At 46.1% G+C, this 25,584-nt stretch overlaps 10 protein-coding genes across 10 annotated transcripts; 3 read left to right on the top strand and 7 right to left on the bottom strand.

Moving 5' to 3' along the window:
• Window positions 1-71: 71 nt before the first annotated feature.
• Window positions 72-2,389, top strand: N7478_007027 (biotin--[acetyl-CoA-carboxylase] ligase BPL1; the record flags this gene model as incomplete). The annotated part of the gene is made up of 4 exons (XM_056923241.1): window positions 72-841; window positions 895-1,461; window positions 1,548-1,819; window positions 1,881-2,389. The coding sequence occupies 4 exons, from the start codon at window positions 72-74 to the stop codon at window positions 2,387-2,389; spliced, it is 2,118 nt and encodes a 705-aa protein (XP_056781278.1).
• A 350-nt stretch (window positions 2,390-2,739) lies between these two features.
• On the bottom strand, window positions 2,740-2,985 carry N7478_007026 (uncharacterized protein; the record flags this gene model as incomplete). The annotated part of the gene is made up of 1 exon (XM_056923240.1): window positions 2,740-2,985. One exon carries the CDS (start codon window positions 2,983-2,985, stop codon window positions 2,740-2,742), a length of 246 nt encoding a protein of 81 aa, XP_056781277.1.
• Window positions 2,986-3,944: 959 nt separating this feature from the next.
• On the bottom strand, window positions 3,945-4,938 carry N7478_007025 (uncharacterized protein; the record flags this gene model as incomplete). The annotated part of the gene is made up of 5 exons (XM_056923239.1): window positions 3,945-4,028; window positions 4,091-4,234; window positions 4,302-4,499; window positions 4,601-4,779; window positions 4,833-4,938. The coding sequence occupies 5 exons, from the start codon at window positions 4,936-4,938 to the stop codon at window positions 3,945-3,947; spliced, it is 711 nt and encodes a 236-aa protein (XP_056781276.1).
• A 1,765-nt stretch (window positions 4,939-6,703) lies between these two features.
• N7478_007024 (uncharacterized protein) lies at window positions 6,704-8,363 on the bottom strand (the record flags this gene model as incomplete). Its single annotated transcript, XM_056923238.1, has 3 exons — window positions 6,704-7,887; window positions 7,983-8,182; window positions 8,239-8,363. The coding sequence occupies 3 exons, from the start codon at window positions 8,361-8,363 to the stop codon at window positions 6,704-6,706; spliced, it is 1,509 nt and encodes a 502-aa protein (XP_056781275.1).
• A 1,888-nt stretch (window positions 8,364-10,251) lies between these two features.
• On the bottom strand, window positions 10,252-10,485 carry N7478_007023 (uncharacterized protein; the record flags this gene model as incomplete). The annotated part of the gene is made up of 1 exon (XM_056923237.1): window positions 10,252-10,485. One exon carries the CDS (start codon window positions 10,483-10,485, stop codon window positions 10,252-10,254), a length of 234 nt encoding a protein of 77 aa, XP_056781274.1.
• Window positions 10,486-11,714: 1,229 nt separating this feature from the next.
• Window positions 11,715-12,503, top strand: N7478_007022 (uncharacterized protein; the record flags this gene model as incomplete). The annotated part of the gene is made up of 2 exons (XM_056923236.1): window positions 11,715-11,977; window positions 12,002-12,503. The coding sequence occupies 2 exons, from the start codon at window positions 11,715-11,717 to the stop codon at window positions 12,501-12,503; spliced, it is 765 nt and encodes a 254-aa protein (XP_056781273.1).
• A 533-nt stretch (window positions 12,504-13,036) lies between these two features.
• Window positions 13,037-13,374, bottom strand: N7478_007021 (uncharacterized protein; the record flags this gene model as incomplete). Its single annotated transcript, XM_056923235.1, has 2 exons — window positions 13,037-13,093; window positions 13,153-13,374. 2 exons carry the CDS (start codon window positions 13,372-13,374, stop codon window positions 13,037-13,039), a joined length of 279 nt encoding a protein of 92 aa, XP_056781272.1.
• A 2,053-nt stretch (window positions 13,375-15,427) lies between these two features.
• N7478_007020 (uncharacterized protein) lies at window positions 15,428-16,009 on the top strand (the record flags this gene model as incomplete). Its single annotated transcript, XM_056923234.1, has 1 exon — window positions 15,428-16,009. The coding sequence occupies one exon, from the start codon at window positions 15,428-15,430 to the stop codon at window positions 16,007-16,009; it is 582 nt and encodes a 193-aa protein (XP_056781271.1).
• Window positions 16,010-16,520: 511 nt separating this feature from the next.
• Window positions 16,521-19,045, bottom strand: N7478_007019 (beta-glucosidase; the record flags this gene model as incomplete). The annotated part of the gene is made up of 2 exons (XM_056923233.1): window positions 16,521-18,802; window positions 18,868-19,045. The coding sequence occupies 2 exons, from the start codon at window positions 19,043-19,045 to the stop codon at window positions 16,521-16,523; spliced, it is 2,460 nt and encodes an 819-aa protein (XP_056781270.1).
• Window positions 19,046-20,406: 1,361 nt separating this feature from the next.
• N7478_007018 (uncharacterized protein) lies at window positions 20,407-22,518 on the bottom strand (the record flags this gene model as incomplete). The annotated part of the gene is made up of 1 exon (XM_056923232.1): window positions 20,407-22,518. The coding sequence occupies one exon, from the start codon at window positions 22,516-22,518 to the stop codon at window positions 20,407-20,409; it is 2,112 nt and encodes a 703-aa protein (XP_056781269.1).
• Window positions 22,519-25,584: the final 3,066 nt, after the last annotated feature.

Raw genomic sequence — 25,584 nt, 5'->3', positions numbered from 1 at the left:
CACCACTCGCAAACCAACAAAACAAGCAAGTGCAAACCCCAACAAAAACAGTCACGCAAAAGCTCAAAAAAATGGCAACGCCAACTGGCAACGATGCCAATCTCACAGCAAAAAGACTCAATGTCCTAGTCTACTCCGGTGGGCTCACCCAATCTTCAGCATGGCAACTAAGCCGCTTTCTGACCAACAATTTCGACACAGGATCCGGCACGACCGTTGACTCAGTCCGCCACTGTCTTTACACATTACGCCGTTTACTCGCTGCCAATTATGCCGTCACGCCAGTTACAGGTGAGATGCTCCTCAACGAGCCGTGGACCGCTACCTGCGCATTACTGGTGATTCCTGGTGGGGCGGATTTGGGATATGGCCGCACGCTGAACGGCGCGGGGAACAGGCGCATTAAGCAATTCGTTCAAAGAGGTGGAAAGTACTTGGGATTTTGTGCGGGAGGGTATTATGGATCAAAGAGGTGCGAGTTCGAGGTAGGAGATAAGACTATGGAGGTTGTGGGGGATCGCGAACTGGCGTTTTTCCCGGGCATTTGTCGTGGTGGTGCGTTTCCGGGATTCGTCTATCATAGTGAGGATGGGGCTCGTGCTTCGGAGATCGGTGTTTCGAAGGAGGAATTGAATGTTGGGACGGTGCCGTCGACATTTCGGTCTTATTATAATGGTGGTGGAGTGTTTGTGGACGCGGCGCTTTACAAGGATAAGGGCGTGGAAGTGTTGGCGAACTATACGGAGGAACTTAATGTTGACCCTGGTGAGGGTGGTGCTGCGGCTGTTATCCACTGTAAGGTTGGCAATGGCGCAGCTGTTCTCACAGGACCGCACCCGGAGTATGTATATGATTTGCACTATGGATGAAAGATCGCTGACGCAGTTTCTTTAGATTTGCAGCGGCCAACCTCGATCCCAAGGCTGGGGGTCCCGAATTTGCAGATGTTGTCAATGCACTGACTAAAGACGATAAGGAACGTACGGAATTCCTCAAGGCCTGCTTATTGAAACTTGGATTACAAGTTACGCGAGATACCACGACAGTTCCTTCGTTGTCCTCTCTGCATATCTCTGGTCAAGACCCCGAGAAGTCGATAGACATTTTGTCGCTGCTTGCTCCCGACTTGACAAATGAAAACAAGAACGAATATTTGAAAGATGAGAATGATACATTCCGGATTGAGCGACCGGGTACTTGGAACCTGAGCGATTTGGAGGAGGCATTGCCTGATGACGAATCAAAACCCACCGAGGGCATTGTTGATTATCAGGCTATTGTCAAGAGACTTGTTTTCCATGATGATCTCCCGTCGTCCAAGCTCACACCATATTTCAATCATCACGCGTTTCACTCCAATCTTAAACAATACCAATCGGAGTCGCGAGAAGGAGCTTCTCAATTTGGATCTAATCTCATGTATGGCGAGGTGGTAACAAGTACCAACACTATTTTGGAAAAGTGAGTCCTTTTCATGTTTTGCATTTCTCTCACCGACAAGACTTGACGTATTCTATTGTTGGCATGCAGTATCTGACACATTATAGGAATACTAAACTTCTACGCCGTCTTCCAACTGGATTTACAGCCACAGCAACCGTGCAGGTTGCTGGACGTGGACGAGGATCTAACGTTTGGCTTTCACCGGCAGGCTCTCTCATCTTCTCAACAATTGTGCGACACCCAATGGAGAAGATGCAGTCAGCACCTGTTGTGTTCCTCCAGTACATAGCAGCTATGGCCGTTGTAAGAGGAATCAAGACCTATGCTAAGGGATATGAGAAGATCCCAGTGAAGATGAAATGGCCCAATGATATTTGTACGCAGCTCTTCTTCATTCCACGAATACTTAATTCACAATCACTAACACCAAATGCCAGATGCACTTGACCCCACCGACCCAGAACAAAAACGATACACTAAGATTTGCGGTATCCTCATCAACTCCCACTTCATGTCCAATGAATACATCTCTGTCGTCGGAATCGGCGTCAACGCCACAAACGCCTCTCCCACCACCGCATTAACAGCTCTCGCTGAGCGATACGCCTCCCCTGGTGCCGCGGCAGCTGCCCCCGTCACACTTGAGAAACTCCTCGCAAGCATTCTGACTACATTCGAGGACCTTTACATCCGTTTCTTGCGCGCTGGTTTTGACCGTGGCTTTGAGGCTATGTATTACCAGGACTGGCTTCATATGCACCAGATCGTGACACTGGAGGAAGAAGGTGGCGCTCGGGCGCGGATTCAGGGCATCACTCGGGATTATGGATTGTTGCTTGCAGAAGAGCTAAGCTGGGGTGACAGACCTACCGGCCGCGTATGGCAGCTCCAAAGTGACAGTAACAGTTTTGATTTCTTCAAGGGATTAGTCAAGCGAAAGGTCTAGTTTTATTTCGCATTACATCAATTTGCTTGGAAACAGATACTATTTTAAAATAAAATGAATGCAAATGAACATTGAAAAATGCTTCACGCACAAGATACAAAATTGTGATCCAACACGACAACATATAAAGCTCACAAAAAGCCCCAGGTGCCCTAAAACACGACTATGACCTGTTCGTGTGTTGGTAATTTCTCGGATCTCATACTGGCGTGCTGCCGACTGTGCGAGTACTCGAATAATACCAACGGGCAAACATTCCAAAATCGTGCATTTAGGAGGATTCTACTAAAGACTAAGATACAAAAATGAAAAGCCGTCCAGATAGCCCAGTTTCTCCAGTGGAGTCAAGTTCAACGACCTGAAACCCGCACATGGGCCTCTTCTTGGAGATATCCCAGGGTCATCATTTTACCCTTAGTTACCAAGTTTCCAACATTTTGCCTTGGTATGGCCCAACTTTCCGCAGTGTTAACACTTGGGTCTGGAGCCTCGTGAAGCCGAATTTCCACCTCGACGAGTGGAGGAACTCGTCGCAACAACTGAGCTCGAATTGCGGCAGAGTTCTTTATTTCGAAGATGTCTTCCATGGCCAACATAATTGGAGGGGGGGTTCCATTCGTACTCTGCGCCAGGCTGTTGACGAATGGCTTTAGGGCTACCAAAGGTATGACTGTCTTCACTGGATACAGACATCTTGAGCACTAAGGAGCGCGGTGGACGAAATAGTACGATAGTGCATTAGCATGTATTTGCGTTTACGGGCGGGTGTTTGGGTGGCCGTTGGATAAAAGCTGAGGCCTGATGAGGATTGTAATGTAGTATATATGACAAGACGAATGAAGTTCATTTGAGAACGGCAAATTGAGGATTGTGTATTTTTAGTTCCGAGGGCCTGGGAGAACTGTGCAGCTTTATAGATATCACAAGTTGAATTAACATTCGAAATCGAAGAGAGTTAATTTTATTCCGCTGATAGTGAATAATCTCGAATATTCCATTTTCCAGGTGGCACAGTGAAAAGGGAATATTCCAAACGCAGCTGTCAAACAAAGCTTGCTAAGGCGCCATTTGATGCACGATGCAGGGGCCCGGGGTGGACTTATGTCTTAGACATGGCATGTCGCCCTGCATGCATGGGAGGTTGGGTTTTCGAGGCACGCAAAGTGCTGAGCATTAATAGGCATGAGATATGGAAAGAGTTTTCAAGGCAGATGGAAGAGCTGTTTCACCCCCTGAATTTAAGACAGCATTGCACAGCATTTCAAACGAGTATCTCGAGGTTAATTAACATCTAAAGAATTAATTATGAGGTTATATTTTATGATTCAGGAATGAAATTTGATTTTACCCCGCTTCTGCGAAATGAAATTCGAACAATTGACATCGTATTTCAATGTTCATTTACATCTAATCCGCTAGTAAAAGTTTGATGCCTCTGATGAAAGAAATATTCTATCCTATCAATGTAAGCTAACCATTAAAAAGGTCCCTCAGCTCCACTAAGTTTAATGATCCCCACTCGGGAATGTGATGTACATTGAATCGACCGTCAAAATCAAGAATTATTGGCGCAAGAGAAGCTCGAGCTGCTGGGATTGTCATATGTTGACTTCCCAGCACTGTAAAGACCAAGACCACACTATATGAAACATTACCAAAGTTTCTCATCAACAAAATATCTATACCAACGCGCCTACTCACCAAAATGAGTCCGACACAGATAGCGAGTGTATTCAAGAAAGTGAGAAGTATCTTCCGGGGTGACGAAAACCACATGATCTGATTCAGATGGAATCCAAAAATAAACGTGAAGATGAATGTGAACCAGCTTCCAAAAAGAGCAGTCTAGGAAATTTATTAGCTTTGCACATAATTCAAGATGTATCGGGGATATTTGAGAGGATTTCCATACAATCAACGTGAGCATGGAGCTGAAATTTGGAATGGCCATTGCAATGATCCATGCGATAATCCACGGCGCAACAGCGATACCTACCCACGAGCTGACAGCAACCCAATCCCGCTTGTGCATGCGATCTGTGCCGGCGAACGCATGGATCTTTATCGATTTCGCAGCGACATGGCTGTTGATGACTCCTGCAGTGACAATCTAGATTGTTTGAGATTAGAACCAAAATTCTTTGGAATATACGGCTGTGCTGAATGAAAATATTACTGTTGGCAGAGCTACCCCTAGACTATCCTCGATACTAATGGGCTAGCTGATCCCAGAGCCGGGGGCTCGACACTCGCTCCTGCATAGCGGTAGATAACTACCGATGCAATAATATACAAGGTCATGTCGACTGTTTGAAGGAGGGCGAGGGCCTTAGGGAAGTCCCTAGGGTTTTCGAGCTCGGCCATGAAGGTAAAGAAGGTATTGTGGCTGACTAGAGTTATCAAGTCAGAGTTTGTTCTACTGAAGATGACAAGACTGACAAACCGTATGAGAAGGCAATGTTTGCCGCTGACATGAAGCCAGTTACCAAGTTTGTTTCAACAAGTGGATGGACAACGGCACCGGGATTTTCAATACCAAGCGCAACCATGGTGATAATAACTGCAGACAACATGCTGATGAAAGCTATGAAGAAGGGTAATGTTAGCTCATGAAATTATGTTAAGCTTTGATTGCGCAATTATCAAACTCACAAACAAGTGAAAGCCAAGACACGTTTGCCAGAGTCCGCGGCAGCGACAAGAAACAGGAGAGGATCACCCCGACGACACCAAAGACAAGTGTACAAGTTCCATGCTTAGTGATTACATTCATTGCCACAGTAAAAGTCAAAATATGACTTGCCATAATGAAGATAAGAAAGAGTAGTTGTGCTGTTCCAAATAACTCCCGACCGAATCGACCCATTAGCACTTCGCCTGCATCAGCCATGCTTCAAATATGTGGGTGTCTCCATTTGAATTGTCCGATGATATAGCCTGTATAGGTTGCCAGAAGACCCAGGCCAATGAGGACAATGAGGGCCGGGACAAGTCCCAAGCCAGCAACAGCTGCTGGTAGAGATAGAATACCCAATGAAATTGTCTCTGCTACCATAAGAAGTCCGCCTTGCCTAATGAGAAAATATTCTGTGAGACTCTAGGCACTAGTTAACTGCGCTAGTAGTATCGAAGTACATACCACCGTTTTAGAATCTTATATTTGACCTCCGCGTTTTCTTCGTCTCCAAAGGCATCCTGCCGCTGGGGTGTGAGATCTGGCTTCTCTATCTCGTCTTCGTCATGAGGAGGTATCTCATTGCGAATATCCGTGTTAGCAGGTCGAATATCGACAATTTAAGACGGGTGAGTGGTTGTTGCTCCCATTTTGAATTGAATAGTATATATTGAACAGATCGTTGAGAAAAGGAAAGTAATCAATTGTCGCTTCTAACTGGGGATCTAAAAGGAGAACATGACGCAGGATCCATATGCGGACACATCCATAACAGCCGACTTTGCCACACCCAACCTTGCGGGGAAATGTAATTCACCTTCCAATTTCGATTTCGAGATTATATCTATGGGGCATATAAGCTGGAGAAACGGGGCCAGTGGACCTGAATATAAGATATCACCCAGTGAAACCTTCAAATTCTACAGGGAAGATCAAGCATGCTATGCCGTACGTAACAGCTAGAAAGTTATGTTTATCATTTTGAAGGAAAAGCATGCCTAATGGGTACATTTTATCGAGATATAAAAACACTTATCTTTGCTTATCTAATTATTTATTAGTGGCATTTGATGTTTCTATTAGGGCATAGTAACAGTGCTGTTGAAGCCGAGGAATCACCGACGATAAGCTAGGAATTGAAACAAAACTTGGGATCATTTCCCTTTCATTAAAGGCTGTTTAATGCTACCCCAGAAATGTTCCCCAGATGACCCCATATCAACATCGGATGCTATTGCGTAAATTCTGGGGTATTTCTACCTTCTCATGATGTTATGGTCGGAATGACTTGCTGTTATCGGAGTCTCTTGCCCAAATTGTGTAAGCAACTTTCACCCTCACGCAAAGGGACAGAGTGTGCTTGAATGGGGGAAAAGAGACAAAACTACATAGTTTATGCAAGCATAATTGCCCTAAAAAAAGGTATTTAAAAATTTCCATCATATGTTTAATGCTAGTTGTGTGAATAAGATCTGTACAGAACTGTGGTTATGTTGAGGCGGTCTCGTCGCCTAAGAGCTAAGCGTAAACTGGAATTGACACCATTGGCCATTGGAGATTCAATTAAATCATGATCGTGTAGTATTCATTGCAAGTGAGTCTAACTCTATAAAATATAAGACAAAGTTCCAACTTAAGATTTACAGCTTGTTACCCATGTTAACATGGACAGCCTTGATTTGACTATACGCCTCCAATCCAGCCTCTCCAAGCTCACGACCAATGCCACTCTGCTTGACACCTCCAAATGGTACGCGAGGATCGCAATCCTGGCTGCTGTTCACCCAGACCATACCGGACTCAAGCTCAGAAGCGACACGGTGCGCACGCTCCAAATCCGTTGTGAAAACAGAGGCACCCAGACCGTAAGAGGTATCGTTAGCGCGTTGAATAGCTTCCTCCTCAGTATCGAAAGGCAGGATCACAGCAACAGGACCGAACACCTCTTCGCGAACAATGCGCATAGAGTCCTTCACATCAGTGTACACAGTGGGCTGGACAAAGTATCCGTTCTTGTTTTCTGCCTTAGCAGGGACATGGGCGGCACCACCAGTCAGTAATGTTGCGCCTTCGCTCTTAGCAATTTCAAAATAAGACAGAATACGCTCATATTGCGCACGGGTGACCTGTGGGCCCTGGAATGTTGCAGTATCCCATTGGTCGCCGATCGATACGGCCTCCACGGCCTTCTTGAACTCCGCTAGGAAAGAAGGTAGAATATCACGGTGCACGAAGATTCGAGATGTAGCAGTGCAAATCTGGCCCTGGTTTGACATAATACCGAAGTGCGACCACTTAACAGCTTGGTCCATATCCGCGTCGGGGAAGACCAGCAGCGGTGACTTGCCACCTGTCTCGAGAGTGATATTTTTCAGAGAACCGGCAGCAATCTTCATAATTTCGCGGCCTGTAGCTGTCGATCCAGTGAAAGCGACCTTATCAACCAAGGGATGCGAGGTAAGAGCGGAGCCCGCCTCACGGCCATAACCGTTAACGATGTTGATAACACCAGGTGGGAAGCCAGCCTTGACAACCAGTGTAGCGAAAACCAAAATGCTAAGAGGTGTTTGCTCAGCAGGCTTTAGAACAACAGTATTTCCACATGCCAATGCAGGACCCAGCTTCCAGGCTGCCATAGCCAAGGGATAATTCCATGGGATGATTTGGGCAACAACACCAATTGGCTGGCGGAGGGTATAAGCGAATTTTTGAGGAGTGGTGTTGATAGTCTGACCGAATGTCTTATCAGCCCAGCCACTGTAGTAGCGGATGGTTGATGTTGCCTCGACAAGATCCTCATCAAAGGTAACATGGTAGGGCTTGCCTGATTAGACTTAGCGGGGCTGCGGAACGGCAGAGCATAAAAAATATGCGCAGTGCATGTGGAGTGGATCGGCGTCTGGCATGAGCATCACGTACCATTATCCCATGCGTCGATGGAGGCAAGAAGTTCTCTGTTTTCCCACATTAAGTCGGCAAGTCGGCCCATCAACTCGCCTCGCTCGGTGGCCGGAAGAAGCTTCCATGATGGGTGCACCAGTGCCGCCTTTGCGGCCTTCACAGCGCGGTCAACATCATCGGCACTAGCTGCGTCGACGCTGGCAATTGGCTTATCGGTACTGAAGAATATGTCAGTTAGGGAACATATCATACACGATGCACGTATCAAGCTCACGCAGGATCAATAGAGGTGATGGTTTGTCCGGAGGTCGCTGAAACAAACTCGTTGTTGATGAAAAGCCCGGTTGGCTGCGAGTAGTGGTGCCCATTAGGCGTGACAATATCCACCGAAAGACCCATATTTGCGATATAACAGGAACAGACAACAATGATTCAACGTTGAAGTAGTTCTATCACAGATAGGCCGTCGACTCCCGCGATATATATGGAGGGGTTAATTCCAAAGCTTTGTGTGGGTCTAGTCCGTTCCAGGCAGGTTTTTCCGTGGGGAAGAGCGAAGTGGGGATGAAAGACGGAACATCAGCGAAGCATAGATAGTGGTAATTAAATTTAGAACCCCGCATAAACATGCCTATAATGGCGGTAGGCATAAAATCAGTAGTGCAAATCATGATCACGCTCCGTCAGTTGATTCCGGCTGTTTTGAAATTTTTGTCATCTCACCTTACGCAATAAAGTTGCATTCAAACTTGGCCAGGGGACCTGTGATTCTTCATTTAATTGGACTCTCAAACCATGGCCAGGAGGAAAAGGAAATGTTGTGCAGTGCTCAGTGGTATGTAATCCTAGATGAAGCCAAATACTTGGTCCGGATTGGAATGTCAAGGCCTACAAGGGCAAAACCGCGCCAGGAAGGTATGGTGGGGAAGAGACCTATGAGTGAAATCTCTAATTATTCAAGCTGATCAAGTCCGACTCTCTTCACACAAACATTAGAAGATTCAAATTGAATATAGTTCCCTTGTGTGGATAGTATAGTATACTACTAGGTGGTATAAGCCTGAAGTGGGTGGCGTATGTGTCTGATTGGATGCCTCCACCTGGGCAGTACTCATGGTGGCACAAAGTTTGGGGTTGTTTATCCCCAGCATTCGATATACGAGGACGAATACGATTTACTTGACGAGAAACACCGGAATGTCCATACATAAGCCTAAATGACTCTGGACCATGGTTGCATGAAAATTCATCATAAGGTCATGCATAAAAATGCTATGATTGAGTTTTGAGTGGCCGAAGTGGGCTTGTGTGTCATGCTGTATTCGTAGCAATAATTCAGAGGTTATGCATCAGCGGCATTCAAGTTGCACTTATGCTGCGGCCTTAGAGTTGCGATAGAGCCATGGAGTGCATTCAAATAAAATCCTTTTTGAGGCGAAGGTATGTAATCTAAATATGTAAAAAATATCAAGCTGATGATTTTGTCATTCTAAAAATCAGCATTTTGGGAACCTCGGGATAGCGAGAGTCTCACATGATAAGTCCGTCAAAGACCTGGAGAGTTGTCTCAAGGGCAAAATTGTGATTGATACTAGTACATAATGTAAATGGATATTGGAATGATATATATGATCAATCAACTTGAAGTCTTTGACAGACTTCAAATATACCAAGAAAAAGAGGAAGTGATCTTCAAGTTGACACTAAATGAGTATAAAAGCTGATATGAATCCATATATACTAACAATCGAATTGAATCATATCCAAACAGTACAAACAAAATGAAAGTCCTCACAAAATTCACATACGACACATGAAACAAAATACTGGAAACTGAAAGATTCAAAAGATATGAACAGCAAATAGAGACAAGAAGTTCAGAATACAGTGCGAAAAAGGAAAAAAAGGAAAAAAAGGAAAGACAAGGAAAGAAAAAAGAAACATGATGGAAGTGATGGAGGTATGCAGCCCCCCGAGATTTGAAGCATGTTTCATAACGATGCCAGTGTAGGTATAGAACACGCTTAACTCCCCATTGATAACTTGAAGCCACAGTAGCTTGAATTCCCCATTATCAATCACGATCGTACTTTGTGGTTCAAATTTCTTTATTTTCGTATGTTTTCCAAATCAGGAACAGTGGAAAAAGCCCGAATGCTCAATCTTCAGCAAGCTTCGAAGTTCCAGATGGAGTGTAGGAGCTTCATATTGGCAATGGATTTTGGTTGGCCCCCCACTTCCATTGTGCTAAAATGGCTGCGACTCGGAGACAAGCCATTGGAGGATCTCATGAATTTTCTCCTCGGCTTTTTTGACCATAGGGCTGCTTATCGGCTCTACCGAACAAATCGTAGGGCTGGGTATCACCTTCTTCCATCTGGTAGAAACGGACATATATTCCAATAGCCACTGCACCATAGAGAGTAGAGTCTGTGTGCTTCTTCGAGGCTATAAAATTCAAATACTCTCGAAGCTGCTCAAAAGCCTCGAAGCTGCTCAAAAGCCTCGAACCATTCGGCATTGCGTGTCTCATAGTTCAAACGCCATGATGGTTCGAAACTTCGAAACCTCGCCGGTGAACTTCTGAAATACTCGATAGTAAGATCGGCACGCAGACCTACCGCATCGTTTGGTTGAATTTGCGGGGTGATGCCGAAGTTGAAGGAACTGGTAAAGTATTCAGAAGCTGTCAACTGTCCAATCCAAGGAGCTGCGGTCTTTGATACGATCATAGGAGGCTTGGGCAAGCTCTAACTGCATGTACTAAACTCAAGTTAGCTTTTTATGCAGAGACCTCTCGGAAACCACTTACATGGAAAATTGTTGAATGGAGGCATTGGTCCACCGAGTGATTTCTGTGAAGCAAATCTAGTTTGATATTACCAGCTGTTAAGATTGAAGGCTATATCTTTCAATTTAAAGACAACCCGGCGTTAGTCCGGAACCCCCTGTAGGACTCGGCGATTTAATTCTTAAAGTAGCTCGTTGGTTTATCTCTGCCTTCCTGCAAACTATTTTTGTCTGCCTGCAACCCTTCAGAAACCGATTGGCCATGGTTAAATCTTGATATAGTGAGGCAAATAGTGAGACGACTAGCGAGATCATGAAGGATCTCTATTAGGTATGGCTCTAAGCGGCCTGCTAGTCTGTTTTGACAGGCGGCCGTGATTTGATTTGCATGGGCGATCTACTGCATTGGCGATACGCTATTATCCAATATCGAGGTTATGCATTTGGAAAGCGCTCTGAAAGGCCGCGTTGATGGATGCGCTCCCTTCATTGAACCTAGATTACATGTTATCTGGGGCGGAAACCCAAGGATATCTCATAGTTTCAAGTTTGAAACGCCGAGCAAGGCACATCGTACCAATTAAGAATTTATGCATGGGATGGTCCTTCGGTGGAGCCGCATGGGCGCTAAAGGGCGGGTAGGCCTTATTCGCTCACCTTGACCTTCGGTCTTCCCCTCATACTTTTGCTTCCATTTGATCCGGGCTCACAAGTGTCCCAGAGAGATTGTATGATCTTACATACGTGCGTCACTCAGCAGAGCATATATGCAGCATAACCACCTACCGCCCTATTCGAGAAGTGAAATTCCTGTGATCTGAGTGCGAGGAGTGTTATCGTCAAAGTGAGAGACCATAGCGCCATCTTTTTCTTTCAATTCTCATTGCCTGGAAACATCATTTACGTCAATTGCGACTCAAACCATGGCCCTTCATGCCCACTCAGTGAAGGATCCTGGAGATGTGTGTATTCTCTTACAGCATTGGCGAGCTCCGCTGGGCAGGAGATACGGATAGCAATGTCAAAACTATCCATGCGGGCGGCACGAGCGTTTCTCCGATGAGAGATTACACCAATTCAAATCCAATGAATGTTTTCAAGGCCAAGAGTGGGCAAATCTTCCCTAAAGCTTTCATATCTCCAGACTCTGAAGATACGCCACGATCTCTCTTTCGACCTAGTATGGAGGAAGAGCCCAAATTGCTTCCATCTGAATGGACATCGTCTGCACGGCGATAAATCCATAGATCCTCTCTAAACAAGTTCCTGGTTTGCACAGACGGTGCCTGCCTGAGGAACGGCGCTCACGACGCGAACGCGGGTTGTGCATTTGTTTTTGCGCGTCCCTCAAAATGGCCTTATTTCAATGTTGTGCGATTCCTGCTTGAGGATAGGGATTTGAATAACCAGATGCACCGACGCACAAGCAATCGGGCCGAGCTTCGGGCTGCTATTCACGCATGTCAGGTTCCAGAATGGACCAGAGAAGGATTTGACACCATGGTAATTGCAACCGACTCTGAGTATGTTGTCAAGGGTGCTACGGAGTGGATTCATGACTGGATCAAAAACGGCTGGTGGAGATCACCAGGAAATCCTGTTGAGGATCGGGATCTGTGGGAGTGGCTACTTCGAGAGATGGATCGATTGGCAAAAATGGGCATAAGTGTCGAGTATTGGCATATCTCGCGAAAATTGAATGAAATTGCGGATAGACACGCCAAGATTGCTGCGAGGAAAAGACTGTGATGAAAATTGCGACTGGAGGGTTATTAAGATTAAAGTCTCAAGGATGTTACGTGAGGTGGTGCTTCCTGCACAATCACTACTGGTGCGGGTAGATGAGCGTGAAGTCTTTTGTTTTGTTCCTTTTACACTTTCTATTATTTATAGTCTTTGTGATAGCCATTCCCCTTCGTTGGAGCATGCTTCAACTTTCAACTCCATATTTTATTGGTATCCATAATTGCGATGCATTCTTTTCTACTCAAGCGTGAAAGTGAAATTTTCTTTCCATTTTACTCTTAGTTTCGAATGGTGTATCCAAGGGATATAATAAACTTGAAGCTTGCATCCTCTATGCTATGATACCACCACGATAAAAACCTACAACATGGGAAAGAAACCAAACCATAATTAAAGATAAAAATCAATAATCAATTTCTCAAAACGCCTTTTCATTATTATTATTATGGAAGCTTTTAAACCAAAATTATCTGACAGTCAAAAGACTTTCCCTGTATGAAACTAGGGAATAATCTACACTAGTCGCTTGACGAGATTTACAGGAGATGGTTGAGGCTGCATTGCGCATTCAGGTCAAGGTTGATGAGACCAACCTACCGATTGTTGATTAGCTTCTGGTAATACATCAATACTGAGAAGACTGAGACTTTACCTGTTCGACATCGTCCTGGGAGCAGCAGTAGACATCTCCACCAGAACAGTTGTCACCGAGAAGACCTGGAGCAATGTTGCCCAGAGAGATGAGACCAGCATTGCCGTTGCCGCTGCAAACAACTACCTGGTCGCTGGAGCAGGTGGTGCTAGAACCTTTGTCAGAGGAGGATCTAGCAATGACCGCTGCCGCGATAGTGAGCAGAGTGATGGTGAACTTCATAGTAGCGGTGGTGAAGAAAGAGTAGATTTATAGGGATAGAAGAATGTTTAGAGGATGGATGGATGATAAGGAAAGAATTGAATCTACAATGGAATTCGCGAGTTTAAATATCTTTCAGGATCAGAGATGTGCTGTTGAATTCTTCATAGAAGAATCAATCAATCACGGATTTCCAGCTTGGTCTATAGCTTGACCCGTATAGTTCTATTTTGTGGTCGCTTTCTTGCATGACGCGGATATTTTGTGAAGGAGAACCATCTGATTGGAAAATAGCTTTGTAGTTTTAGTGGAGGTTGGCAAAATAAAACTTGGAATTGATTCAAGCCAGCCGCCAAAGTGTAGGTTTTGAAAGTCAATTCTTGATCGAGAATCAGTAGATGAAAACTTAATCTCCTACAAGGTGCGGTAGTGGCGTGGTGAACCATAGTTCTGCAAGAGTATGGTTGGGGATCTTGGCGGCTCCGGATTTGGTTACCTTGCGTTCGCTCTCGCTCTCGCTGACTCTCATCCTTCACGATACTTTGCCACCAAGTTAGGAAGGGTCATTGTTCGTGAAACCAGATAATTTTACAGCTAATGAATGGGTGATCTGGACGTTTTCAGGTGGTGCTGGCATTGGGAAGCAAGTTCTTGCTAGATACTCGCCGTGAGATCATGATTCCAAGATTATGTCTTGGCTCTTTTTATACGATGTTACTTCAAGGTCCATAGAATTCAACTTTGATGTATCTTGCAATTATTAAATGGTAGAATCTGCGGAATAATGCGAGACTTTTTACCCGTTATAGTTATCTTGCAGTGTTATGTTGCTATTCTAAGAAGGTGCGTTACACTCGATCGATGACGGCTATAGCTGACGATAATCCCGGTAGCCAATGGAAACCCTCTTCACAACTCCAAACCACCACACGCTATGGATGGGCCTTGCTTCCGCTTCCCCACAATTACGGGCGTTCCAATATCTGAACAAAGCCCTTAAACACCAGTCGCAGAAATCTAGTTCGTGGCAATGCACATCGACCACTCGATTAGCTTCTCTGGTGCGTCAAATGGCATTGATTGCTGCGGAGAAAACAATGATTATCTTCAAGATCACTCATTTCTTGACAACATTCTATTATGCGAAAACCTGGTCTAGGTCTAAGCTAGGCTATGTCTCAGCTGCTTTCCGGTTTTCACACAAAGTCGATAATATATCGACGTAGGAATTTTACTGACTCGGGAGTCGCCGGGTTTCCCCCAGTGACAAGGAGCATACAATAACATTACTGGGTACCTAGGGTAGTTCCACCTCTTCTCCCAATGTTTTTTTTTGTTGATCATCTGGACTCTTTGAGATGCATTCGCTACCCTGGGAAGCAGGAATGAATATGATTCTATAGAAATACTATGTCCAAGTTGAAATTGGAAGGTACCACACGTAAGGACCGAACTGTAATGGAGAGAGAAAATACATATTGGTTCAAATCATACCTTCAAATCAAGTTGCCATTATCGCAAGGGGGGCTTTTGCAACATTTCTATTGATTTCGCCCACATTCTTAAAAATATAACTCCAGCACACAGATCGTAGCCTTGGCAGTCTCTGGAGTTGAAGCAATGTCAACTTTGCGCTAAACCTAAAATGACATTCCATCTGGCTTAGTCATATGATCTAACCACATCAACTAACTAGGTATAGCGTGGAAATTCTTTAAATCTACCACGCTAATCTAAAGTAGGCATAGTGCGATGTCCCAAGGACTGTTCTATAGCTATATACTTCAGGCAAGCTATAATATTACCTACTATTTGTTGATTGGTTTTATTTAACAATGTAGGTAGCACTTGCTATAGTGATTCCAGTATTTTACTTAGCTGCCATTACTTTGAAATCAGGCATCAACTGAGAATGACTTATGGCCGCTCTGCTCTTCCGTAGTGTGTGGTGCGTGTAGTAATTTGGCAACAGTTGACTCAGCACAACGATACTTAAATAGCCTGAGACGCATCTAAAGCGGCAATATGGGAGGAAGAGAATCGAAAGTTGATGATCAGGGCAAAAGGACAGGAGATGGGGTCATATCATGTGTGGGAAGCTGAAGCTGCTTTCGATCCAGAGCAGCCATTCTATTCGAATGCTCCACCATGTGCGCCGATAATGGCACATAACAGTGGCAGATATGACCCATTCACCGAGTGCACTCCTGTTTTCTACCTCACGAAAGAATTGACTCCCGAGAAAGATATTGCAGTCAAAGCCGCTATTTACAAAGAGGACCCGGGCTATGGGAATGGATTTGGCGAATCGGAATATTCAGACTTTGATGATGAGTATGAGGGTGACTGGGGAGATATAGGCAATAGGAAACGAAAAGACTCTCGGTTTGTGCCATGGGAGGACGATGATGATGCAAGCCTAGATGATATTTTCAATATTCTTGTCGATGTCTACAATTATCTAGAAATGGGCCGCCAATGTCTTAACAGCTTTTATATTGACCGGGATTCTCCTACAGATGGATGTCTGCTTCTAGTCCAGGCCGACTTCTATCTCTCCGAAAAAAACTACACAACTGCGAGGCATGATTGCACCCACTCTGAGAGAATTCCGATATATTCGGATTCCCGCAGAAAAAGCCCATATTGCAACTGAGGATCTTGACTCTGGTCAACGAAATATTGACCAGATGGGTCGGGGAGGTGATGAGGGCAGTCATTCTATCCGACCTGACTGGCCAAATCAGCGAACTCTCGTGCCAGATCCCCCGTTCAGACCTGAATTTCCAAATTTTCCAGATCCCGGCAACAACTTGAAACGCTGTTCTCGAAGGGAATTGTTTAGGGTAGGCTGATGATACACACATTTCTCTTCTATAGACAAGCTTTCTCAATTCACATATTACATGTATGTCTGAGTTTTAGTGAAGCGGCTTGATGAGTGACTTTTTGACTTCTTTCCACTTCTCGAGATCTAAAGGTATGTAGTATATGGATGACAACGTAAATTAATAGGGAATTATGATGTTGTAGTTGAATTATATAGAAATATTTCACGTACGTTCGCACTGCAAAAAAAGGGTGCTTGTTCTGAATTAATTCATGAAGACGTCAATGATTTTCGAACGAGAGAACTTCGACTTCAAACTTTCCACCGAAGTTCAGTTTTATGTGGCAATCAAAGTAGTGTTAAGTGTTGATCGGAAATCACGACTACTAAAGCCAGCTTTGAAAGTGAACTTTCCAGTAGGAATACGCCAGTCCTGAGCAACAACATCCCAGTAACTCACATCCCGGCGCATCAACTCAAAAGCGACAGTCTTTTTCTGACCAGGTCGAAGCCACACTTTATCGAAACCACGAAGTTGGTTAGGTGGAGTGCCAGCTGGGGTCGATGAAGGGAATTCAACGTAAAGTTGGGGAACAGCATATCCAGAGATATGTCCGGTGTTTGAAACCTCGGCCTCAACAGTGTAGACAGTCTCCCAGAGAGCAGGGTTTCCACCAGGCTGAACGGGCTGCTTTTTAGGGAGAGCAGTGATGTTCTTCGAGACCGCAGTCTTGGACTTGAGGCTCTTCAAACCATAGGTGGTGTAGCTGAGCCCGTAACCAAATTCGTAACGCACGGGGATGTTGTGCGCGTCAAAGTATCGGTAGCCGACCTCAAGCTCCTCGTCAAACCAGCTCTGCCAGTCCCAGGTACCATTGGTCTTCACGTCTGTGGTCAATGGTGCATTGTAGTCGGACTCATTGTAGGCAATAACGTATGGCAACTTCGCAGATGGGTTGACGTCGCCGTAGAGTACGTCTGCGATGGCGTTTCCGGTTTCTTCACCAGCATAGTGCTGGGCAAGAATGGCAGTAACGTTTTCATTGTCGGCGAATGGCATGGTGTTGATACCACCGGAGTTTGTGATGACAATTGTGTTGTTGCAGAATTTGGCCACTGTTTCAACGACAGCATTGGCATTCCAGTCCAGCTCCAAAAAGCTTCGGTCTTCACCTTCAGCGGAATAGGACTTGAGGAAGACAAGACAGGCATCTGGATGTTGGGGGATAGCCAGAGATGACAGTCCAGTCTCGACAATTTGAGTGTTGTTCAGGTATGACTGAACCAGAGTTCCGTCCTTGCGGGCGCGGGCAGAAATAGCCTCTAGCGGGTTGGACAAGTAGGAGAATCGGCAAGCACCAGAGCTTCCTGAGTTGGCGAGCACACCGTACTCAAAGTCACCCAGTGTGTCTTGGCCTTGAGTCAAGGGACCGGCATCATTTCCAGCAATAATGATGTTGCGAGGCTTGCGCAGGGGCAAGGCATTCTTCTCATTTTTCAACAAAACAGTAGATGCGGAACCGTGCTCGCGGATCATAATGCTGTGGTTACCACGGACATCACGGTTGGTTGGTCCAGTGAAGTTCCACTTGTACTGCCAGGTATCCACTGGAGAGTCAACGTTGAGGGGACCGACCGAGGCGTCCACACTCGGGTAGTTCTTTTCCTGTCCAAGCAAGAAGTAAGGCGTCATGATACGAAGAGCCATATCATCCAAACGGTCCATGCTAACAGTTCCATTGTGGATTGCTTCGGTCAGATTCTTTCCAAAGAAAGAACCCTCGGTCCACAGCTCCCCGTAGACTGTAAAGCCGCCGGGCATGGTCATATCCATACCGCTCTCAATCGATGCCACGCCACTATGGGTAGCACCCCAGTCCGACATGACATATCCCTGGAAGCCGAGCTCGGTCTTAAGCAGGTGGTTGAGCACATATGAGTTTTGGCAAGAGTGGGAGCCGTTGACACGGTTGTAAGAACACATAGCGCTGGCAACGCGAGCACGGACCGCATTTGCAAACGGCCACATATAAATCTCGTGCATAGTTCGGTCATCCAGGTTGGAGGAAACTGAATCTTGGATATATGTTGTTGCATTGGCATCAGCGGCATATGTGGGGTTGCGCTGCGTCTCTTGCTCATAGGCAATAAAATGCTTAGCGTTGGCTTGGACTCCAGCATCCTGCATTCCGAGGATGGTTTCCTCCATGCAAACACCGGTCAGGTAAGGATCGGCTGCAAAACCTTCCCAGGTACGACCATTGTAAGGACTGCGGCCTAATGGTCCACCGATGGGACCGAGAATGACATGGGATCCCTTTGCCTTGTGCTCCTCAGCGAGAGCATGGGCTCTTTCGTACAATAGCTTGCGATCCCAGCTAGCAGCTGCTGAGACGCCACTCACGAAAACACTGGAATAACTGCCTTCTTCAATACATTGTGGGCCATTTTGGAGACAAAGTCCACTGAAGTTGAGACGAGGAATGGGCAGGACATTTCCAACGCAGGGACCAGGCTGCCCCGTGGCCATCCATGTCTTCTCTTCAGATGTGAGTTTGTTCACAAATTGCTTAGCCTTGTGCAGAGCAGTTTTCCAGCCGCCAGTGCCATTCATCTTGGCTGCAACATGTTAGACAATCGCCTTGTGATAATACCATCTACAAAATGAGTTTCTGAGTACTTACGTGAAGGATATACCGCTGGAGAGTGACCATAAGTGCTTAAGATGGTAGTGTTCTCTGGCTGGACATAGCTGAAAGCTGTGCCAGTATGGTCAATGGGCGGAGCCTGGCAAACATCCGATCCCAGAGATGGAGCTACTAGGAGCAGCAAAGCCCCTAGAAAGCTTGGTGTTGACAGCATCGTGGTATAAGCTGCTTCAATTCTTCAAATTACGCTTGAGACCCGAGTTTCTTCAATTCGGACTTGAAGACAGAGAGGCCGACGCGACTTAAATATATTTTTCGGCCATACCCTCTACCAGGGTAGATGGAAATCCCTCATCTACCACCCCGGATGGCTTACAGGCCCACTATGATCCGGAGAAAAGGCCTCGTGCCGACCAGAACCCCAATCAAAACAGGACAGGAAATTTGCTGGTAAGTGATCGGCAGGCCAAGCCCGGACTTCCTCTTGGGACGAAGTCAAAAAGCTTCGCAACGGGAAACGCGGGTTACCGATCTGAAAAACAAAATATTTGGCCGTCTCATCAAGATTTCGGCATCCCGAGATTGCCCCTGGTCGCAGCATTCGGTGCATATTCTATTGTGTGTATGTTATAGCAAAACCTCGAGTTTGTTCGTGCCCGTGGGGAAAGTATGGAGAACCCTGGAAGTGAATTCACACTAAAAGACACAGTGAGTGGAGTTCGTAGTAATGTGACGTCGCGGTGTGCCGCGCTCCTTGAAATGACGTGGGATGACTTCTCCTCAGAATCGACCCGGATCAACTTCGGCTAAACCCCCACGTCCCACTGGCACTCTTCGGCATTCCGTCTTTTCAGGTACATTTCCAGATTGGCCTCATATGCGAGACAGAGTCAATATGATTTGTTGATTTTGATCCTTCGTTCTGTAAATATCGATGGTAAGTCAATTCAAACGTTTGTATAACTGAAGAAATCACTCACCTTCCTCATGAGGGCAAGTCGGAGAGACCCCGAGGCTTAACCTAGAGAAGCCTTACTTCCCCACAGAACCCCACGGAGACCGGCTTTTACCTGGCATTCTGGGTCCCGGAAAGATTATACATCCGGGATACAGCCGACTTGACGCATTGACAGTGGAAAATCGCCATCTTTCCCGACAATTCCCCGCATGTCTCCACCACAATTCAGTCTGTTGTCCAATTAGTAAGTTCACTCCAAAATGCCTCGCAGGTCGATGATTGACGTGATCTCGAGTGAAACGCTTTTAATATGCAGATATACGAGCTTTGGGTAGTTCTTACGACATTATTGCTGGTGAAGACTTCCAAGGTTAGAACTTGAAACTGCTGTAAAGTTGAATATTGTTCGCGGAGAAACTTTGTATCATATATGTAAGGAACAAAATTATTTTGACGCAGGAAAAAAGGATCTGTTTACATTAAGATATTTCGACTTGAAGGACATCAAAAATGAAAGATTAAGCCAAGTTGGGCTATCATGTATATCCACAGGAGGGAATTTCGTGACGGAGTCCCCCGGACTCGATGTTTTCCTTTCATGGAAATGGATGTCTATTCTAGACAAAGAATGCCAATGTCACGAGGAGCGAGAAAGCCAAAGCCAGCTTTGTTGTGGCAAGGCCAGATGATGACGCAGAAGCGCCATTGAACAGAGGAGCGCTGGTGGCTGTCGTGGAAGAACTGGTTCCACTTTGGGAAGCGCCTGCAGAAGAGGATGCCAAGGCGGAACTGCCAGACGAGCTTACAACCGTGACCATAGTTGAGTCAGGGGAGGAAGCTGGGGCGACTGGCAGCACAGAAGTAGAAATTAGGCTTCCAGTTGTTCCAACACTGCCGGACCCTTGAGAACCGCCTCCTGAAGTTGGCAATGGCGTTGAGCCAGATGCAATAATGGTAGTGGATTCGGGGCCAGTGCCTCCAGAGCCGCTGCCTGCGGTAGATATAGAGTCAGAACTGGAGCCAGCGATAACACTGGAGGTGGTCTGAGTAGCTTCCGCTGCAGTAACAGGGCAGACGGTGGTGGACACGGCAATAGTCTCCGTAGTAAAGTATGTAGTCTTCTCACGAGCAGGGCAGTTAATGACACTAGATGGACAGGCAGTGATAGTAGAGGTACGTGTGCTGAAAATGGTCGAAGTAGTATATCCCTCATCACCTGTGCTGGTAATAGAAGCAGGTACAGTTCCAGTACCAGTTACAACAGGGACACTGGCAGCTGTTTGAGCAGTCTCAGTGGCTGTTACTGGGCAGATGGTTGTTGAGACAACAATCGTGTCCGTTATCGTGTAAGTAGTCTTTTGTCGGGCAGGACAGTCGGTAACACTGGACGGACAAGCTGTGATGGTAGCTGTGCGGGTGCTCAGGATTGTGGAGGTGGTGAACTGGTTGGTATTCGAGGTGGATCCCGAGCTAGCGGTGATAATCGTCGTCTCGGTACCAGGTGGAGCAGATGTAGAGTCGGTGGAGGTAGAGTCAGTAGAGCAAGTAGAGGTAGAGCCATGGCCAGTGGAGGCAGAACCAGTGGATGTAGTTCCAGTGGAGGAAGAACCAGTGGAGGAAGAAACAGCGGAAGTATCACATGTAGTGGAAGAGCTGGAGAGAGACTCAGAGGTTTGTCCAGAGCCGGTCCCGGTTGTTGCAGTGGTACTAGCTGATGAAAAAACATGGCTGGATTGGGAGGTATATACGCCAGTGGTAGATGATGACTGAGTTGACTGCGTAGAGCAAGGAGAGGTTTGGTGAGTCAGCGGCGTAGAAGTAGGAATGGCTGTAGTCGTGGCTCTGTGGCTAGATGATGGAGAGACTGTGGGGCTTCTCACAGGTGTCGAGCTACCAGAGTTTGAGACGTGGGGAATCGATGAGCTTGGTGAGACAACAGGGGATGTTGGATGAGTGACTGGCAATGAGGCGGAAGAGCTGGCCCGAATACTCGATGAGGACTGCAGTGCAGACGAGGACGAAACAATGGATGAACTTGAAAGACTCGACGAATGGGATGGCGATAGTGTCGGGGTGAGAGTGGGAGTTGTAGTAGGAGTCAGGGTAGGAGTGTGAGTAGGTGTAGCCGTGGAAGTTGGAATGACGGTAACTGTGGTGCATATACTCTCGGTTGCACCTTGAAGCACAACGTTGTCGATCTCGATTGCATCGCCAGTATATGAGGGATTAGCATTACAGTAACCATAAATCTCAAAAGTATGAGTACCAGCGCTCGTTGGCGTGAATGAGCCAGATAGAGTAGCCCAGTTGGTGGTGGTGTCAATCACAATGCCGCCGGTAGAACCAAGAAGCCCAGATGTACTGAAGGAGTCCATGTACATTGAGAAGTAACAGGTCAAAATTGGATCGCTATAAGCATGGGAAATGCGGTATTCAAATGAAACGGCATAGGTGGTTCCGGGTAAAAGATTAGACAGGCGTTGATACAGTAGAATCGTAGAGCTTCGGACGTTTGATGCCTGTAGATACATGCTGCCATCTGCTGCATCTCCACTCACTACGGAGCCCGAGGTCCCTGAGGCGAATCCCCAACTCGTCAGTCCATCCTCAAAAGATCCATTCTCGATCGATGCCAAGGCGGTACAGGTGACAATCTCCTCTGCGGAGGTTATTATGGACTGGGAGAAGAGGATACCCAGGGTCCCGATCAATGTTTGGAGCTTCCACATCTTGATCTGTTATCAAGAGACGAGGCAAAGCAGGAAGGCGAGTGAATAAGGTTCTTCGGGGAGAGTCAATATTATCGAGCGATCGGCTATGGCGAGTAGCGATAACGAGTGACTTCAAAGAACTGGTGATCCCTGCAAGACGAGGATGCAATTCTGAACACTCTGACAGAGTGCAACGAGGACTTAATAAGGACCCGTGAATAAACAGGCTAGAAAAGCCTCGTCGTCGAAATTCGGAGCCCCCGAGACCAACTTGGTCGAGATCTCTTGATTTTAATGCCATCTTATGGATCGTCGGCATAAAGAGCCAAGCAGTTGGCGGATCGTCGGCATAAAGAACCATGTGGTTGGCGGATCGAGGCATCTCAATTGACGCTATTGAAATTATCTAACCATATACGGCCAATCGAGCTCGATACCACCCTTCGATTGGGCGAAATGAGCTACAGACCCACATAAATTCAGGAACAGTTGAAGCATAAACAAGAGGCAAGAAACCAAGAACAGGGAATTATATCGTTATCTCGCATGTTAAGTCTAGAATTCTCGGTAGGTACTTGGTATTTTGCAAGCTTTCTGACTTTGTTATCGGACATTTCCGCTACTTAGCTTGGACCCTTCGCTTGCTCTACGCGAGGTTCTGTCACTTCCAGTCTATTTTTACCATATTAGCAGATCTTCACGCCCGGGGAAATTAATTATGTGTGATCAAGAGTATACTTGTCTATTTCTACAGAATCAATATTGACCGTCTTGTTCCCCGTAAAGCAATACCTCGATGTACGCGACGCGATTTCTTTGTCCTTTCCCCCAAAAGGCCCAAAGGCCTATTCTGAGCAAGAAAGCATAGGGTTTGCTGCGTTGTCCGAAAGGCCTGATATGGTAATTGATAGCGAACGGCCAGGATTCTATGCTTTTAAACGTGGCAATCTTAAATTTTTGGAAGGTGGCCAGACGTTCGCGGGCGTAAACAGGGGAAATTTCCCGACCGACATGCTAGAACCAATAGGGCCAACTGGAAAACAAAGGAGCCGAACAGCAGCGGATTGGTTGACAGTTTAACAAATCAAAATGAGGTTGCCGTAAATTTCTGTTGGCTAAATAAAAATAAAACCCCGGATTCTCATAAGGCCTACATAAATAAAGATGGATATTTTAGCGTTACGGGGTAAAACAAAGCGTCCGGAACTTGAAGTCTGTATATTAGCCACATGCACAGTCGCCTCCTCGCACCTCAAGCCACACTTTTCTTCTCTTGAAAGGCTAGTTGCTGATCATATGGTGCGAGCGCCACTTGATACCAAGGATCTTATCGGCCGTTGTGTTATTCGCAGTCCAGCATTCTCCAAATGGAGGCTGAAGCTTGCATTCGAAGTCGGGATATTTCTCCCTCACATAGTCAACGACTTCTACCCAAGATATAGGAGATAAGAAAGGATGATCTCTGTACCGGTGTCGAGGTCCGTCTCAAGTATCTTTATATGGGCGTCAGCGATATCGCGAACATGTACCCAAGCATTACCGAGAATGGGGATTTTTTCATTCAACGATGTCTATAAAAAGGAGTTCATTCCCGCAACATCTTCCGCAGTCTGCTACATTCTACTCCGTCCCATAACAAATGCTGGATGGAAGGATATAATTGAGTAATGGGGGGACTGGGTTTTAATGAATCCCGCGTAGCTTGATGCGCTAGGATCTTGGAGCCAGCGTACATGATGGCGTGCGCGGGAGGCCCTTCAGGTAAATCCATTGAAAGGTCTACCGGGATCACTTCTCCTGTATTTTCTATATCTGATCGGTTATTTTTCTTTACTAATGGTGTTCAAGTGATAGTTATCCAACCTTTCAAGGTGGTCCCTTGGCTTACAATCGCCGTTATAGGTGCCAATGCCACTCCAGACGATATGATGATAACTTTCTTAATTTGTTCAATTGGCAAAGCAGCATTCAAGATAGACAAAGTTCCTTCAACGCTTGGGTTGACGTAGTAGGCAAGAAAATCAACACCGTGGCCCGGCATGGGGGAGGCAATGTGAAGAACATGGTCGGCGTTACTCAAGTCGGGAATCACAACAGCTTCAATATTGCTGGTTACTTCAGGACTAAGGACAGCCTCCTGCTCGGCTTTGCAAATACTTAATCGTACACGGTAGCACGCTTCCAGAGCGGCGGGTATAAGTTCTGAAGCGATAAATCCGGTTGCGCCAGTTAGTTATGAAGAGGAGGGGATTAGCCATTTCGACGACAATGTTGGGAGTTGAAACAAAAGAGACCAAAGACCAAAGACCATAGAATAAAATGATCCGCTTTATTTATAGTATTCGTGGCACGCATGCTACCTCCAGAGCGGATAACAATTTAAAGCCATCTACGTCAAATGCCCTCACTTCCAAACGAGGTAATATCTGCGAATTGTACCGCAGATCTCGCGAACAATTGGACGTTGTCAGAACTCCCAATAAAACAACTGCCCTTGGTCGCAAACTGGATAACTTGTTTTGATTATGCAACAACATACGAGGCCACCATAGAAACTGGGGAAAATATCTCACGATACTATTAGTGTTTACCTCTTATGGGGGTGAGTGTTGCTCTTATATTGAAGGTATACTTCTATAGAAAGCACCCGGAAGATAAAACTTTCCCTTTTTTTGGCTCCTACCCTTCTACAATCATAGAAGTCTACTGGCGAGGCTACCTAGCCATGCGACCGTGGCCTAGCACCTGCAACCAGGAAAGGACCCCGACGTCGGTTCTGGAAGGGAGTAGGTTGGCATACTGAGAGGAAAGCGATGCTATTATGTAGATCGGGTACATGCAGGGTCTTCATGGCTTCATACATCCCATTGTTGATGATCATATCGAGTCCCCTCTTCTCCCCTCATTTGACAATCAAGATCAAGTCTTCTCGGTGTGCCACCACGGTGACCACAAGCGGGCAGAGTGGATCTCCATGAATGACGAGGCCCCTTTTAGTGTGGCCTAAAGGGGTTTAGGCTATAACGAATCATGCTAGCAAGCGGTTTGATCGTGCAGTGCTATTGGTCAGATGATCTAGAGTGG

This window comes from Penicillium angulare (assembly GCF_028827245.1).
Source record: "Penicillium angulare strain IBT 27051 chromosome Unknown utg000004l_segment0_segment0, whole genome shotgun sequence".
NCBI lineage: Eukaryota > Fungi > Ascomycota > Eurotiomycetes > Eurotiales > Aspergillaceae > Penicillium > Penicillium angulare.
The sequence above is the reverse complement of the archived record's forward strand: the minus strand, read 5'-3'. Positions and strand labels throughout refer to the sequence as shown.